The 14,967-nt window shown below is 44.6% G+C and overlaps 1 protein-coding gene across 1 annotated transcript in view; it reads left to right on the forward strand.

The window, feature by feature from the left end:
* ABCA13 (ATP binding cassette subfamily A member 13) overlaps positions 1–14,967 on the forward strand; it is a 353,566-nt gene that overhangs the window by 147,263 nt on the left and 191,336 nt on the right. The window contains exon 33 of the mRNA XM_027538443.1: positions 9,641–9,731. Coding sequence (XP_027394244.1) covers positions 9,641–9,731 — 91 coding nt within the window. The remainder of the gene's footprint in view (positions 1–9,640; positions 9,732–14,967) is intronic.

Below are 14,967 nucleotides of genomic sequence, written 5' to 3' on the forward strand. Positions count from 1 at the left end.
GAGCACTGTGGCAATTGCAGAGGATCATGGGACCTCCACCGAACTGGACACACAGAGGGCTCCGTTCTCACAGCTTCTCGAAGGAGTCATTCCGCCAAAAACCTCTCCTCCCTGTAAACTGCCTTTTCTCTTCCAGGGTCCCCTCCCCACACCTCACATCCTGTTCAGTTCAGTTCAGTTCAGTCGCTCAGTTGTGTCCGACTCTTTGCGACCCCATGAATTGCAGCACGCCAGGCCTCCCTGTCCATCACCCACTCCCGGAGTTCATGCAAACTCACGTCCATTGAGTTGGTGACGCCATCCAGCCATCTCATCCTCTGTCATCCCCTTCTCCTCCTGCCCCCAATCCCTCCCAGCATTAGAGTCTTTTCCAATGAGTCAACTCTTGGCATGAGGTGGCCAAAGTACTGGAGTTTCAGCTTTAGCATCATTCCTTCCAAAGAAATCCAAGGGCTGATCTCCTTCAGAATGGACTGGCTGGATCTCCTTGCAGTCCAAGGGACTCTCAAGAGTCTTCTCCAACACCACAGTTCAAAAGCATCAATTCTTCAGTGCTCAGCTTTCTTCACAGTCCAACTCTCACATCCATACATGACCACTGGAAAAACCATAGCCTTGACTAGATGGACCTTTGTTGGTAAAGTAATGTCTCTGCTTTTGAATGTGCTATCTATGTTGGTCATCAGTTTCCTTCCAAGGAGTAAGCGTTTTTTAATTTCATGGCTGCAGTCACCATCTGCAGTGATTTGGGAGCCCCCAAAACTAAAGTCTGACACTGTTTCCACTGTTTCCCCATCTATTTCCCTTGAAGCAATGGGACCAGATGCCATGATCTTCGTTTTCTGAATGTTGAGCTTTAAGCCAACTTTTTCACTCTCCTCTTTCACTTTCATCACGAGGCTTTTTAGTTCCTCTTCACTTTCTGCCATGAGGGTGGTGTCATCTGCATATCTGCTGCTGCTGCTAAGTTGCTTCAGTCGTGTCCGACTCTGTGCGACCCCATAGACGGCAGCCCACCAGGCTCCCCCGTCCCTGGGATTCTCCAGGCAAGAACACTGGAGTGGGTTACCATTTCCTTCTCCAATGCATGAAAGTGAAAAGTAAAAGTGAAGTCGCTCGGTCGTGTCCAACTCTTAGCGACCCCATGGACTGCAGCCTCCCAGGCTCCTCTGTCCATGGGCGAGGTTATTGATATTTCTCCCAGCAATCTTGACTCCAGCTTGTGCTTCTTCCAGCCCAGCATTTCTCATGATGTACTCTGCATATAAGTTAAATAAGCAGGGTGACAGTATACAGCCTTGCTGTACTCCTTTTCCTATTTGGAACCAGTCTGTTGTTCCATGTCCAGTTCTAACTGTTGCTTCCTGACCTGCATATAGGTTTCTCAAGAACTTCCAGATGTTCAAGCTGGTTTTAGAAAAGGCAGAGGAACCAGAGATCAAATTGCCAACATCTTCTGGATCATTGAAAAAGCAAGAGAGTTCCAGAAAAACATCTATTTCTGCTTTATTGCCTATGCCAGAGCCTTTGACTGTGTGGATCACATCCTGTTAATCATCCCCAAACAAGCCCAATAAGGAGTCACAGAACCAACTACTCAATTACTTTGAAAGTCTCATCTGCTCCTCCAGTTTCTTGCAGTAATTTCCACCTGCTACGTTTAGTACACACTTTGTGTGTAATAGGTACTAAATAAATATTGATTGATACAGTCTCATCTCTCTTCTCTCTCTCACACACACACAGATACTAAAAAAGAAGGTATCTGTTGTTAGGGGCAGCCAACATTTTATATATATCAGATAGGAGATTTAATGAAATATAATTTTATAGTATATTTGGATCTATTTGAGAAAGCTTTCGTAAATGGAAAAAAGATTAAGCCCCTTAAAAAAATTCTTTTGTTTGGTATTGTCTATAAAATACCCATCTCCACCAATTTTGTGTCTTTACACTTGGCGAGTATTGACTTTGCGTCCTGAGTCTGTGATTGATTACGGTTAGCGGGGCTATAACTGCACCCAGGACGTTTTCTTTTGTTTGTCTGCATTCTGCCTGACGACTTCCTGGTGGGTGGGGAGGGGCTGCCAGCGGCACGCCTGGCTCTGCAGCTGGAGCCCAGGCTTCACTTGAGCTGCGATCATGTCCTTGTAAGTCACGGTCCCGAAACAGGCCCCAGGCCAGTGAGACTGGGATGTGGAATTTGATTGTGGTCGTCACTGTCTTTATTTTGGCAATTACATACCCACCCCTCTATCGATGCTTTCAAATAGTGGTGCTGGAGAAGACTCTTGAGAGGCCCTTGGACTGTAAGGAGATCAAACCAGTCAATTCTAAAGGAAATCAAGCCTGAATACTCATTGGAAGGACTGATGGTGAAGCTGAAGCTCCAATACCTTGGCCACCTGATGCGAAGAGCCAACTCATTAGAAAAGACCTTGATGCTGGGAAAGATTGAAGGCAGGAGGAGAAGGGAACAACAGAGGATGAGATGATATGATGACATCAGAAACTCAATGGGCAAGAGTTTGAGCAAGCTCCGGGAGGGGTTGGTGATGGACAAGGAAGCCTGGAATGCTGCAGTTCATGGGGTCACAAAGAGTCAGACACCACTGAGCGACTGAACATCAACTCCAGTGCAAGGGATAGTGTTTACTGTGTGGGGCTGTGGGCCAGGAGAGTGGGGCCCCCAACCTGCAGATAAAGTCTGTTTACAGACGTCTCTAAGGCTAAGACAGAATCTGCTGACGTAATGCACATAGGGTGAATATGAGTAGCATGGTGTTGAACAGACTAATTTTTGGAGCCGTTGTAGGTTCACAGCAGTGGAGCAGAAGGTACCAAGGTTTCCCATACATCCTCTACACTGCTGCACCCCCCTCCCTCCCAACAGCGTGTCCCTCCATGATTAGTGTCCTGCTGCTGCTGCTGCTGCTAAGTCGCTTCAGTCGTATGCGACTCTGTACGACCCCATAGACGGCAGCCCACCAGGCTCTCCCGTCCCTGGGATTCCCCAGGCAAGAATACTGGAGTGGGTTGCCATTTCCTTCTCCAGATTAGTGTCCTAGGGCAGTTTTAATATACCTGAAGTTTTTAGTATTTTAGGAAGTCAGACTGGCCATGTGAGATGGGCAGTTTCTTTCCACTGAGCCTGCAGAGTTCCTCTAGGAGGGTTTCCTTTGTCTCTCTGTCAAGAGGATCCTGAGTGTCATTCCCTCTGGTGCCTGAGCTTGGATGCCTTCATCTTACACAGCATTAAGAGGATGGAAAAAATCAAATCCAGAGTGGGAATAAGGACCTGACATTCATGTTCTAGTTATTTACTTTTACTCTTTGAGAACAACTTTCAAGAACAAAGAACCCCCAGGCATTCTTCGCCCATCGTGTTTCAGTCATCCCACTCTTGCCCTTAAGAGCAAAAGGATCTGATTCATCAACACGAGTCTCGCTCAGCTCACTGCCCATCTCGGCAGCAGCCATCAAACAGGAAGAATCCCTGTTTCCTTGACTTAGTGATCTGGATGTTCCTGCAGATGATGGAGCCCTCACTTTGCGGTGCTGTGGGTTCCTCCTGTTCACCTTCTGGCTGGAGAGTCACAGGAGGCCCGCCTTGTCTCTTTGCTCCCCACTGCCTGGTGCTGGAGGTCCATCCATCACACTGTGACCAGAACGTTGATCGTCCAGGTCAGGCAGTGTCTGCCAGGCATTTCCCCTGGAAGCTGTTTGCTTTTTCCATCATTATTGCTTATTTTGTAAGGATGTGCTTTGAGATTCTTCAAATTCCCATTCTTTCTTTCTTTCTTTTATTTTTAACTTTACAATATTGTATTGGTTTTGCCAGATATCAACATGAATCCGCCACAGGTATACACGTGTTCCCCATCCTGAACCCTCCTCCCTCCTCCCTCCCCGTACCATCCCTCTGGGTCGTCCCAGTGCACCAGCCCCAAGCATCCAGTATTGTGCATCGAACCTGGACTGGCGACTCGTTTCATATATGATATTATACATGTTTCAATGCCATTCTCCCAAATCATCCCACCCTCTCCCTCTCCCACAGAGTCCAAAAGACTGTTCTATACATCAGTGTCTCTTTTGCTGTCTCGTACACAGGGTTATTGTTAGCATCTTTCTAAATTCCACATATATGCGTTAGTATATTGTATTGGTGTTTTTCTTTCTGGCTTACTTCACTGTGTATAATAGGCTCCAGTTTCATCCACCTCATTAGAACTGATTCAAATGTATTCTTTTTAATGGCTGAGTATTACTGTATACATGTACCACAGCTTTCTTATCCATTCATCTGCTGATGGACATCTAGGTTGCTTCCATGTCCTGGCTATTATAAACAGTGCTGCGATGAACATTGGGGTACATGTGTCTCTTTCCCACTGGTTGTAGCCCTTCTCCGTGTTCCTTGTGGCTGAGACATCTGCCAAGGGGACAATTTCCTAACCCCAGTGTGGAGTCTACATTTTTAAATTGACATTAACATGAGGAAGCACTGTATCTTCACCCTGTCTGTTGATGTCCATAGTGACGCATGGCTTCCTATTTTGTTCAGTGAGCTATAGTTCACTGTGATAATTATTCACTTGGAATTCATATTGGATTTAGCCAGTGGACCCCACTGGGCTGACCTGTGTCTTCTAACATGTCCCCCCATCTTTGAGCTCCAGATCCTATTGTAATTCCCAGGAGCTAAAGTTATTGTCTCTCCCAGGAGCCTGGCTGCTGGATGCCATCATGGTCAGGAGGGGGCTGCTCCCTCTGATCCCTTCCTGGTGGAGTCTCAGGCTCTGCACTCACTCCAGCTCTAGATATATACTGAGAACCACTCGGAACCTCCAGAGCCGGCATATCCCTGGAACCCTGGAGCAGGTGATGCCTTTGTGGAAGCAGAGATCGCAGCGATGAGCTTTGAAGACAGAGGAAGGGGCTTCGAGCCAAAGAAACAGGCCACTAGGAGCTGAAAAAGGAAGCAGAGGGCCTCCTTCCTCAGCCCCTGCAGAGGGAACCCAGCTCTGCAACATCCTGATCTTAGTCCTTGGGTCCATTTTAGATTTCTGACCTTCAGGAGTATAAGGTGGTAGATGTGCATTGTCATAAGCCCCATGTTTGTGACAATTTATTATATCAGCAATTGTGAATTCATTCAAGTTCTTTGAAATAATAGAAGTCCTTCTGTGTGCACGGTGTGACCTGGCAGCAGAGAGCCCTGCCCAGAATCCCATGCCTGGAGAGGCTTGGCCAGTGACTGTCTTATTCTTTATCATTTAAACCATCTCCATGATTTTATCTTCCATTGTTTTTTTTAAAAAAAAAATCTCTTTGGGGAAGCTGAAAGACGCAGCTTATGTTACATTGGCCAAAGTTAGGCAGTTCTTCCTCTGCTCACGTTCTTCCTGCAGTGATGCTACCATTGTCTTACAGAGGTTGGTCAGTTTTGTGAATTTCTGCAGCATCCAGGCAGAAGGTGTCTTGCACTGGCTGTCTCCAGGATGCAGTCCATCAAGCTGGCATTTTCAGTGCAGGTCAAGTTTGGGGTCTAACCGTGCTTGATGAGGGCACAGGCTCAGCCCTGCGGTCTGAGGATTGATGGCCCAGTTGACACTGAGGTGACCTGGGAACATTATGGAAGTTAGATCCTGCAGCTCTTCTCAATTACCAAAACACAAATCCCTGAATGAAGGCTCCCCAACACCTGACCTTCTGTTCCTTTAGAGGTGCCATAGGCTTTGTTCTTAAATCCATAGTTTTGTTAAATTGTCAGTTGTTTTCACACTGTTTAGTGTCCCTGATATTTAATTTGGTTATTTCTTTCTTCTCAGTTTTATCGACATATAACATTGTATCAGTTTAAAGAGCACAACATTATGATTTATGTATATATTGGGAAATGATCACCATTATAAATTTAGTTATATCCATCACCTTACATAATTGTGTTTTTTTTTTTTGTTATGAGAAATTAAAAAAATTATTCTCTCAGCTACTTTCAAATGTACAACACAGTATTGTTACCTGTAGTCACCCTGCTGTACATTATCGCCCCAGGCTGCTGAGACTAGTCCTTATGACACAAGTTCTGTGTTGTACGGATCTGTCCGGTGGTCTATGAGCTTCTGAGAGCAGGGCCTCTGCCTTTATTTTGTTTCCTCGTCCCAAGTACACAGGTACACATGCACACACACACACTGCCTTGCTAGGAAAGGAGAAAGAGAGGGAAACTGTTAGAAGAGCAGATGAAGATGATTATCAAGACTCCCTCCTTTGTTTTCAAGGTATGTTTTGCATAATTCACAATTACATTTCAAAACCCAATGAAAATTCCCATTAAAATGAGGTACAAAGGAAGCCTTTGCTCAGTGAATGAATCTTGAGTTGCACTATTTCTCCTGTTTCTAATTTCATTCTTGGTAAACGCATCAGGTGAATGCTGGTTTCACTGGGCCTTGGCGCTCTCTTCTTACGGGGATGACCATGCCGATCTCATTGGGTCAACTTAATAATTAAGTGATGTGACACTTTGCAGGCGTCCAGCTGTCATTATTCCTCCTCCCATCACTCTTGGGCTCAGATATCACGAGCTTCTCATTTGGCTAGCATTGTCTTCCCAGCTTTACATGCAAACACATTCACTTTTTGCAACAATTCTATTTTTTGTGTCTTATTATTAATACCGTTAATGAGATGAGGCAGTGAAGGTGACACATGGCACAGCGTTGCTATTCTCTTATTATTAAGCTATTGTTCCCACTTGTAGTAATTGTGAGGTCTGCAGCTTTTCCTTGGGGTCTTACTGGGAATCAGCAAGAGGTTATCTTACTAATAAAAGCAACCTCATCAGATCGAAAGTAATGACAGCTCATGGCTCATCACTAATTCGGAGGACTCAGACTCCTCTCAGCAGGATTCTGCCCAAAATAATTCATCATATGTACTGAGAAGGCAGGTCTCTCCCCCTTGCCAGCTGCTTCTCCCCTGGCAGCCTCTCCCCATCTTCTCCTAGGGGCCACGGGCTCCCAGGAATGCCAAGAGTCAGTCAATATTTCTGTGCTCATTCCCCGAAATAAACTCAGTCAGGATGGAAATGCTGTTTGCAGAGTTCAGAGTCCAGGGAGGGGGTGACTTGAAGTCACAGTGGGAGCCCACCTGGTGGGGAGGCTGCAGCGGGGCCGAGGTCAGGACCCCAGGGCTTTGCAGCAATGGGCAGCAGCGAGGGGGCATGTGTGTGGTGATGCCACCAGGGGAAGGGCAGCACTGGGCAATGCCTGGCTCAGTGATGGTCCCCAGGAGAGGCTGAGTGGACTGTGGCTGAGCAATGAGTGAGGAAACCCACTGCCTGCTCCCGGGTCTGTGGCCGTTATGCACTGAGTTACTGTCACTCTGGTCTCGGGATGTGTGAGTCCTCTGTCTGTGGCGCAAGGCTGACCAGACCTTTGCTGGGCGTGGAGCCCCTGCCTCAGAGCCCAGCGCCTCTGCCCTCTCCACATTGCCTCTCCTCGCACCCTGCGAGGGTTCTCATCAGGGACACCCTCTCTCCTCTGCACGTGGCCTGTCCCCTCCCCTGAGCAGTCACCCACAGACTCCTGTCCTCGCATCTCCCTGTCTCCAGGCACATGCTTTTGCACTTCGCTCGTACTGATTTTGGGCCTAGTCCTTGGATTTAAAATTTTTTTAATGGAAATATAGTTGATATTCAGTGTTGTGGTAGTGTTAGGTGTACAGAAAGTGATTCAGTTGTGTGTATGTATAGTAGTAGTCACTCAGTTGTGTCCTACTCTTTGTGATCCTACGGACTGTAACCCACCAGGTTCCCTTGTTCAAGGGATTCTCTGGGCAAGAATACTGGAGTGGGTAGTCATTCCCTTCTCCAGGGGATCTTCCCAATCCAGGGATTGAACCTGGGTCTCCTGCATTGCAGGCAAATTCTTTACTGTTTGAGCCACCAGGGAAGCTGTGTGTGTGTGTGTGTATACACACACATACATATATGTATATATATATGTGTATGTATATATATATATGTGCTGTGCTGTGCCTAGTTGCTTAGTCATGTCTGACTCTTAGCAACCCCATGGACTGCAGCCCACCAGGCTCTTCTGTCCACAGGGATTCTCCAGGCAAAAATACTGGAGTGGGTTGCCATGCCCTCCTCCAGGGGATCTTCCCAACACAGGGATCCAACCGAAGTCTCTTGCATTGCAGGCGGATTCTTTACTGTCTGAGCCACCAGGGAAACCCATGAATATTGGAGTATTCATGAATACTGGAATATTGGATCCTTCTCCAGGGGATCTTCCTGACCCGTGAATCAAACCAGGGTCTCCTACATTGCAGGCAGATTCTTTACCAGCTGAGCTACCAGGGAAGCCCATATAATACATATATATGTGTGTTCATATGAATATGTATATATTCTTTTCCAGATCCTTTTCCCTTATAGGTTATTACAAGATATTCAGTATAGTTCCCTGTGCTATACGGTAGATCTTTGTTGGTTATCTGGTTCTTTTATAGTAGTGTGTATGTAAGTTCATTCCAAACTCCTAGTTTATCCCTCCCTCCTTCCCTGTTGGGTAACCGTAGCTCTGTTTCCTATGTCTGTGAGTCTGTTTCTCTTTTGTAAATAAGGTCATCTGTCTCATATTTTAGATAGAATGTATGAGCAATTTTTATGATGTCTTTCTTTTTTTCTGCCTTTCTTCACTTAGTATGATCATCTCTGTGTCCATCCATGTTGCTGCAAATGGCATTATTTCTTTCTTTATTATGGCTGAGTAATATTCCATTGTATGTATGTACCACATTGTCCTTATCCATTCCTCTGCTGATGGACATTTAGGTTGCTTCCATGACCTGGCTACTGTAAAGTGTTGCAGTGAACATGTATCTTTTCAAATTATGTTTTTCTCCAGCTACGTGCCTAGGAATGGGATTGCTGGGTCATGTGGTAGCTCTATTTTTAGTTTTGTAAGGAACCTCCATACTCTTCTTCATAGAGAATGCTCTACATTCCTACCAACAGTGTAGGAGGGTTCCCTTTTCTCCATACCCTCTGCAGCATTTATCGTTCATGGACTTTGATGACAGCCACAGCCCTTCGGTTTGAACAGTGAGGCAGGGCATCGGCGTCCAGCACTAACCAATTACTGACTTCAAGCCAGTTTATAGGACAAACCTGTTTAGGTATTAAGAGGTCCCAGAGCCTGTGGAGAAGACTCTGTGGTGGGGATTGTCACACGTGGGCCCACCCACTCTGAATCCGTGGTGCGGCTCACGAGTTTGTGGCCTGATTCTTCCTGAGTTTCTCAGATGCTGGACAGTGCTTCACAAACCACAGTTGAATTGGATGCTCTGTGTGATCGGCCCCACCACGCTCTGCCCATTCCTTCCTGGCGGCTTGGCCAGGACCGAGGTGCCCTGAGGTTCAGACTGGTTTTACTCACCTTTGTGTCCTGTGGGCAGGACCAGGTGGCCTTAGAGTTCTGTCCCTTAACTGAACGACCAAGTGAAATATGGTGGCTGTTTGGTGAATATTGTCATAATGACCCAGTTGGGTAATTGAGGCAGAAGAGGTACAATGTGGAAGGGAACATAAAATAACGTGAAGCTCTTTTCCGTTTTCAAAAAGGTGTTTCTGCATCTTTTGCAAGATTCCAAGAAGCAACCTGATACTGCCCTGAGCTTGGAGTCGGCACCCCCAGAGCCTGGTCCTGGTCACCGTAAGTCAGGGGACTTCTTTGCATTTCCACTGGGTGAGGGGGCGGGGGTGTGTGAGGGGAGGCCCCCACCCTTACCGCCACCTTGTTGTAACAAAGTAAGTCAGGAAGAGAAAGACCAATACTGTATATTAACGTGTATATATGGTATCTGGTACCAACAGTCCTATGTTCAGGGCAGCAATGGTGACGCAGACGTAAAGAACAGACTTTTGGACTCAGTGGGAGAAGGAGAGGGCGGGATGATTTGAGAGAATAGCATTGGAACATGTGTTACCATACGTAAAATCGACAGTCAGTGCAAGCTTGATGTGTGATGCAGGGCACCAGAAGCCGGTGTCTGTGATAACCTGGACGGGTGAGCTGGGGAGGGAGGTGGGAGGGGGGTTCAGGAGAGAGGGCTCACGTGTATGCCTGTGGCTGATTCGTATTGATCTATGGCAAAATCCATCACAATATTGTAAAGTAATTGTCTTCCCATTAAAATAAATAAATTAAAAAAAAAGTTGGAGAGGAAGAGATTAAGCACAGTGAGGGGTGTAATTGAATGGAGGCAGAAAGCTTAGTGTTTTTCTTTGACTTGAATCAAACATCTGTGTGTTTGTGGGACAGCTTTACATTTCTTCAGAACTTAATTTATCATAGAAGCAATGTCTTAGTGTAGAAAACGAGGGTAACAGAATCAGTCCATTTTGTTTTCCTGCCTCACGAACAAGCCAGTCCAGCATCATTCTCGATGGGCACCTTATGTGCAGGGACTTGGCCAGGATGGGTTTACATGCAGAAAAATCCAAATGTGAGTCTTGCTCCCTGGAGCCTCTGTCCTCTTGGGACTGAAGTGTGTTCTTAAGTTTCACGTGCAGATCTCCATGCACAGGCGTCGGCCATGGAGCAGAACCCTGGTGTGTGACTAGGCCTCAGTGAAGCCAGTTCCTACCCGACCTGTGGGCAGTGACCCAGAAAGGAGGACAGAGCTGGGCTGAAGAGGCCTGGAGGAGGACAGACCTCAGAGGCTTCCTCAGAGACTCCAGGCACATAGAGGGCAAATAAGTGACCAGAACTAAGTGCTTCCGGATGTTGACGACAGATGTTTGGTAGACTGCATTCTCACAAGCAGTGTATGAGTTTCCATCGGCCCTGCTTCCTTTTCAGCTCTTGGTACTGTCAGGCTTAAAAATTATCTATTTTAGGCATCGTAATTGGTTTGTAGGGGTCTCTCATTGTGGTTTTAATTTGCTTTTCCCTAATGATTAATGATGTCGGGTGTATCTTATTCTAACAGCTCTATTGAGATGATAATTTTACACGCCACACAGTTTGTCCATTTAACACAGTTCAGCAGCTTGTAGTTTATTCAGAGTTGTGTATCCCTTGCCCCCATCAAGTTCGGAGCAAGTTGTACTACCACAGGTAAACTCTCCTCAGGTTACCTGTCTCCTCCCCTAAGCCCCGTGTGCTCCAGTCATAGGTCAGCTGTACTCTGCCGTCTGTCTCTGCATGCCTGTCTGCTCTGGACATTCGTACAAGTGGAGCCCACGGCACGTGGGTGTCTATGTCTGGCGTCCTTTACTCGGCCTGATGTTTCCCAGGGACCACGTGCTGGTCTGTCAGTGCTTCATCCTTTGGTGGCCAGATCATGTTCATTGTCCAGATGCACCAAAATTGGTTTGCTCTTTCACCAGCTAATGATCCTTCGGGTTGCTTCTAATTTGGGGCTATTACGAAGCTGCTGCCATGAGCATCTGTGTATGAGTTATCTGTGGACGTACGTTCTCTCCTGGGCGTGCATCTAGGAGTGAGATCACTGGTTAATCATGTGAGGACCTGCCGGACTATGATCTTCCTCCAGTTTCCAGCAACAGGTACCTCACTTCCTCTTGAGCCTCCTCGGTGGCATCTGTAAAGTTCAGGTTTCAGACTGTCTAAAGAAGTTTAAGCTGACTTCACTCAGTATAATAATCTCTAGGTCCATCCGTGTTGATGCAAATGGCATTATTTCATTCTTTTTAGTGGTTGAGTAATATTCCATTGTGTGTAAATGCCACATCTTCTTTACCATTCATCTGTCAGTGGACATTTAGGTTGTTTCCATGCCTTGGCTATTGTGAATAGGGCTGCAGTGAACACAGGGGTGTATGTATCTTTTTGAGCTATAGTTTTGTTCAAAATATGCTCAGAAGTGGGATTGGTGGATCGTATGGTAGCTCTGTTTTTAGTTTTAAAAGGAACCACTGTACTGTTCTCCATAGCAGCTGCACCAGTTTACATTCCCATCAGCAGTGTAAGAGGGTTCCCTTTTCAACACAGTCTCTACAGTATTTATTATTTGTAGATTTTTTTTTTTTTATGATGGCCTTTCTGTTTACTGTGAGGTGATAACCTCATTGTAGTTTCGATTTATATTTCTCCAATAATTAATGATATTTAGTATCTTTCATGAATTGGAGAAGGAAATAGCAACCCACTCCAGTGTTCTTGCCTGGAGAATCCCAGGGATGGGGGAGCCTGGTGGGCTGCAGTCCATGGGGTCACACAGAGTCGGACATGACTGAAGTGACTTAGCAGCAGAAGCAGCAGCATCTTTTCATGTACTCTTGGCTATTTGTATGTCTTCTTTGGAGAAATGTCTTCTTAGATCTGCCCATTTTTTTGATTGGATTGTTTTTTTTTTTTGATATTGAGTTGCATGAGCTGTTTATAAATTTGGGGGACTAATCCCTTGTCACTCACATCTTTTGCAAATATTTTCTCCCATTCTGGGGTTGTTTTTTTGCTTCTCTTATGGTTTTCTTTGCTGTGGAAAAGCTTTTAAGATTAATTAGGTCCCACTGATTATTTTTGTTTTTATTTCCATTATTCTAGGAGATGCCTTGGAAAAAATATTGCTGCAATTTGTGTCAAAGTGTGTTCTGCCTATGTTTCCTCTAAGAGTTTTATAGTATCCATTTTGAGTTTATTTTTGTGAATGGTGTTAAAGAATGTGCTGCTTTCATTTTTTACATGTTTTCCTGATATGATTTATTGAAGATATTGTCTTTCCTCCATTGTATAGTCTTGCCTTCTTGGTCATAGATATGTGACTGTAGGCATGTGGGTTTATTTCTCGGTTTGCTGACCTATTCCATTGATCTGTATTTCTGTTTTTGTGCCTGTGCCATACTGTGTTGATGACTGCAGCTTTATAGTATAGTTTGAAGTCAGGGAGCCCGGTTCCTCCAATTCTGTTTATCTTTGTCAAGATTGCTTTGGCTGTTCAGCATCTTTTATGTCTCCATACAGATTTTTAAGATTTTTTGTTTTAGCTCTATGAAAAATGCCATTGGTAGTTTGACAGGGATTGTATTGAATCTGTAAATTGTGTTGGTTAGTATAGTCATTTTGATAATATTCATTATTCCAATCCAAGAACATCGTATATCTTTCCATTTGTTTGTGTTATCTTTGATTTCTTTCATCAGTACCTTATAGTTTTCGAGTACAAGTCTTTTGCTCCTTAGGTAAGTTTATTCATAGGTATTTAATTCTTTTTGAGATAATGGTAATGGGGATTGCTTCCTTGAGTTCCGTTTCTGAATTTTTGTTTTTAGCGTCAAAATGCAGCAAAATTCTGTGTATTAACTTTGTATCCTGAAACATCACCAGATTCATTGATTAACTCTAGTAGTTTTCTGGTAGTATCCCTAGGATTTTCTATCTATAGTATTGTCATTTGGAGACAGTGACAGTTTTACTTCTTTTCCAATTTGGATTGGAATTTGAATTCCTTTTTTTCCCTTTTGTTCACTGATTGCTATGGCAAGGAATTCCAAAACTGTATTGAATAATAGAGGTGAGAGTGGACATCCTTGTCTTGTTCCTAATCTTAGAAGAAATTCAGTTTTTCACCATGGAGAATAATGTTTGCTCTGAGTTTGTCATATATGGCCTTTATTATGTTGAGGTAAGTTCCCTCATGGTCAACAAAAGAGTCCGAAATGCAGTACTTGGATGCAGTCTCAAAAATGACAGAATGATCTCTGTTTATTTCCAAGGCAAACCATTCAATATCATAGTAATCCAAGTCTATACCCCAACCAGTAACTCCGAAGAAGCTGAAGATGAACGGTTCTGTGAAGACCTACAAGACCTTTTAGAACTAACACCCCCAAAAGATGTCCTTTTCATTATAGGGGACTGGAATGCAAAAGTAGGAAGTCAAGAAACACCTGGGGTAACAGGCAAATTTGGACTTGGAATACAGAATGAAGCAGGGCAAAGGCTAATCGAGTTTTGCCAAGAGAACACACTGGTCATAGCAAACACCCTCTTCCAACAACACAAGAGAAGGCTCTACACATGGACATCACCAGATGGTCAACACCAAAATCAGATTGATTATATTCTTTGCAGCCAAAGATGGAGAAGCTCTATACAGTCAGCAAAAACAAGACCAGGAGCTGACTGTGGCTCAGATCATGAACTCCTTATTGCAAAATTCAGACTTAAATTGAAGAAAGTAGGGAAAACCACTAGACCATTCAGGTATGACCTAAATCAAATCCCTTATGATTATACAGTGGAAGTGAGAAATAGATTTAAGGGACTAGATCTGATATAGTGCCTGATGAACTATGGATGGAGGTTTGTGACATTGTACGGGAGACAGGGATCAAGACCATCCCTATGGAAAAGAAATGCAGAAAAGCAAAATGGCTGTCTGAGGAGGCCTTACAAATAGCTGTGAAAAGAAGAGAAGTGAAAAGCAAATGAGAAAAGGAAAGATAAAAGCATCTGAATGCAGAGTTCCAAAGAATATCAAGGAGAGATAAGAAAGCCTTCCTCAGTGATCAATGCAAAAAATAGAGGAAAACAACAGAATGGGAAAGACTAGAGATCTCTTCAAGAAAATTAGAGATACCAAGGGAACATTTCATGTAAAGGTTGGATAAAGGACAGAAATGGCATGGACCTAACAGAAGCAGAAGATATTAAGAAGAGGTGGCAAGAATATACAGAAGAACTGTACAAAAAAGATCTTCATGACCCAGATAATCATGATGGTGTGATCATTGACCTAGAGCCAGACATCCTGGAATGTGAAGTCAAGTGGGCCTTAGAAAGCATCACTACGAACAAAGCTAGTGGAGGTGATGGAATTCCAGTTGAGCTGTTTCAAATCCTGAAAGATGATGCTGTGAAAGTGCTGCACTCAATATGCCAGCAAATTTGGAAAACAGCAGTGGCCACAGGACTGGAAAAG

The sequence above is a fragment of the Bos indicus x Bos taurus genome, chromosome 4, assembly GCF_003369695.1.
Source record: "Bos indicus x Bos taurus breed Angus x Brahman F1 hybrid chromosome 4, Bos_hybrid_MaternalHap_v2.0, whole genome shotgun sequence".
NCBI lineage: Eukaryota > Metazoa > Chordata > Mammalia > Artiodactyla > Bovidae > Bos > Bos indicus x Bos taurus.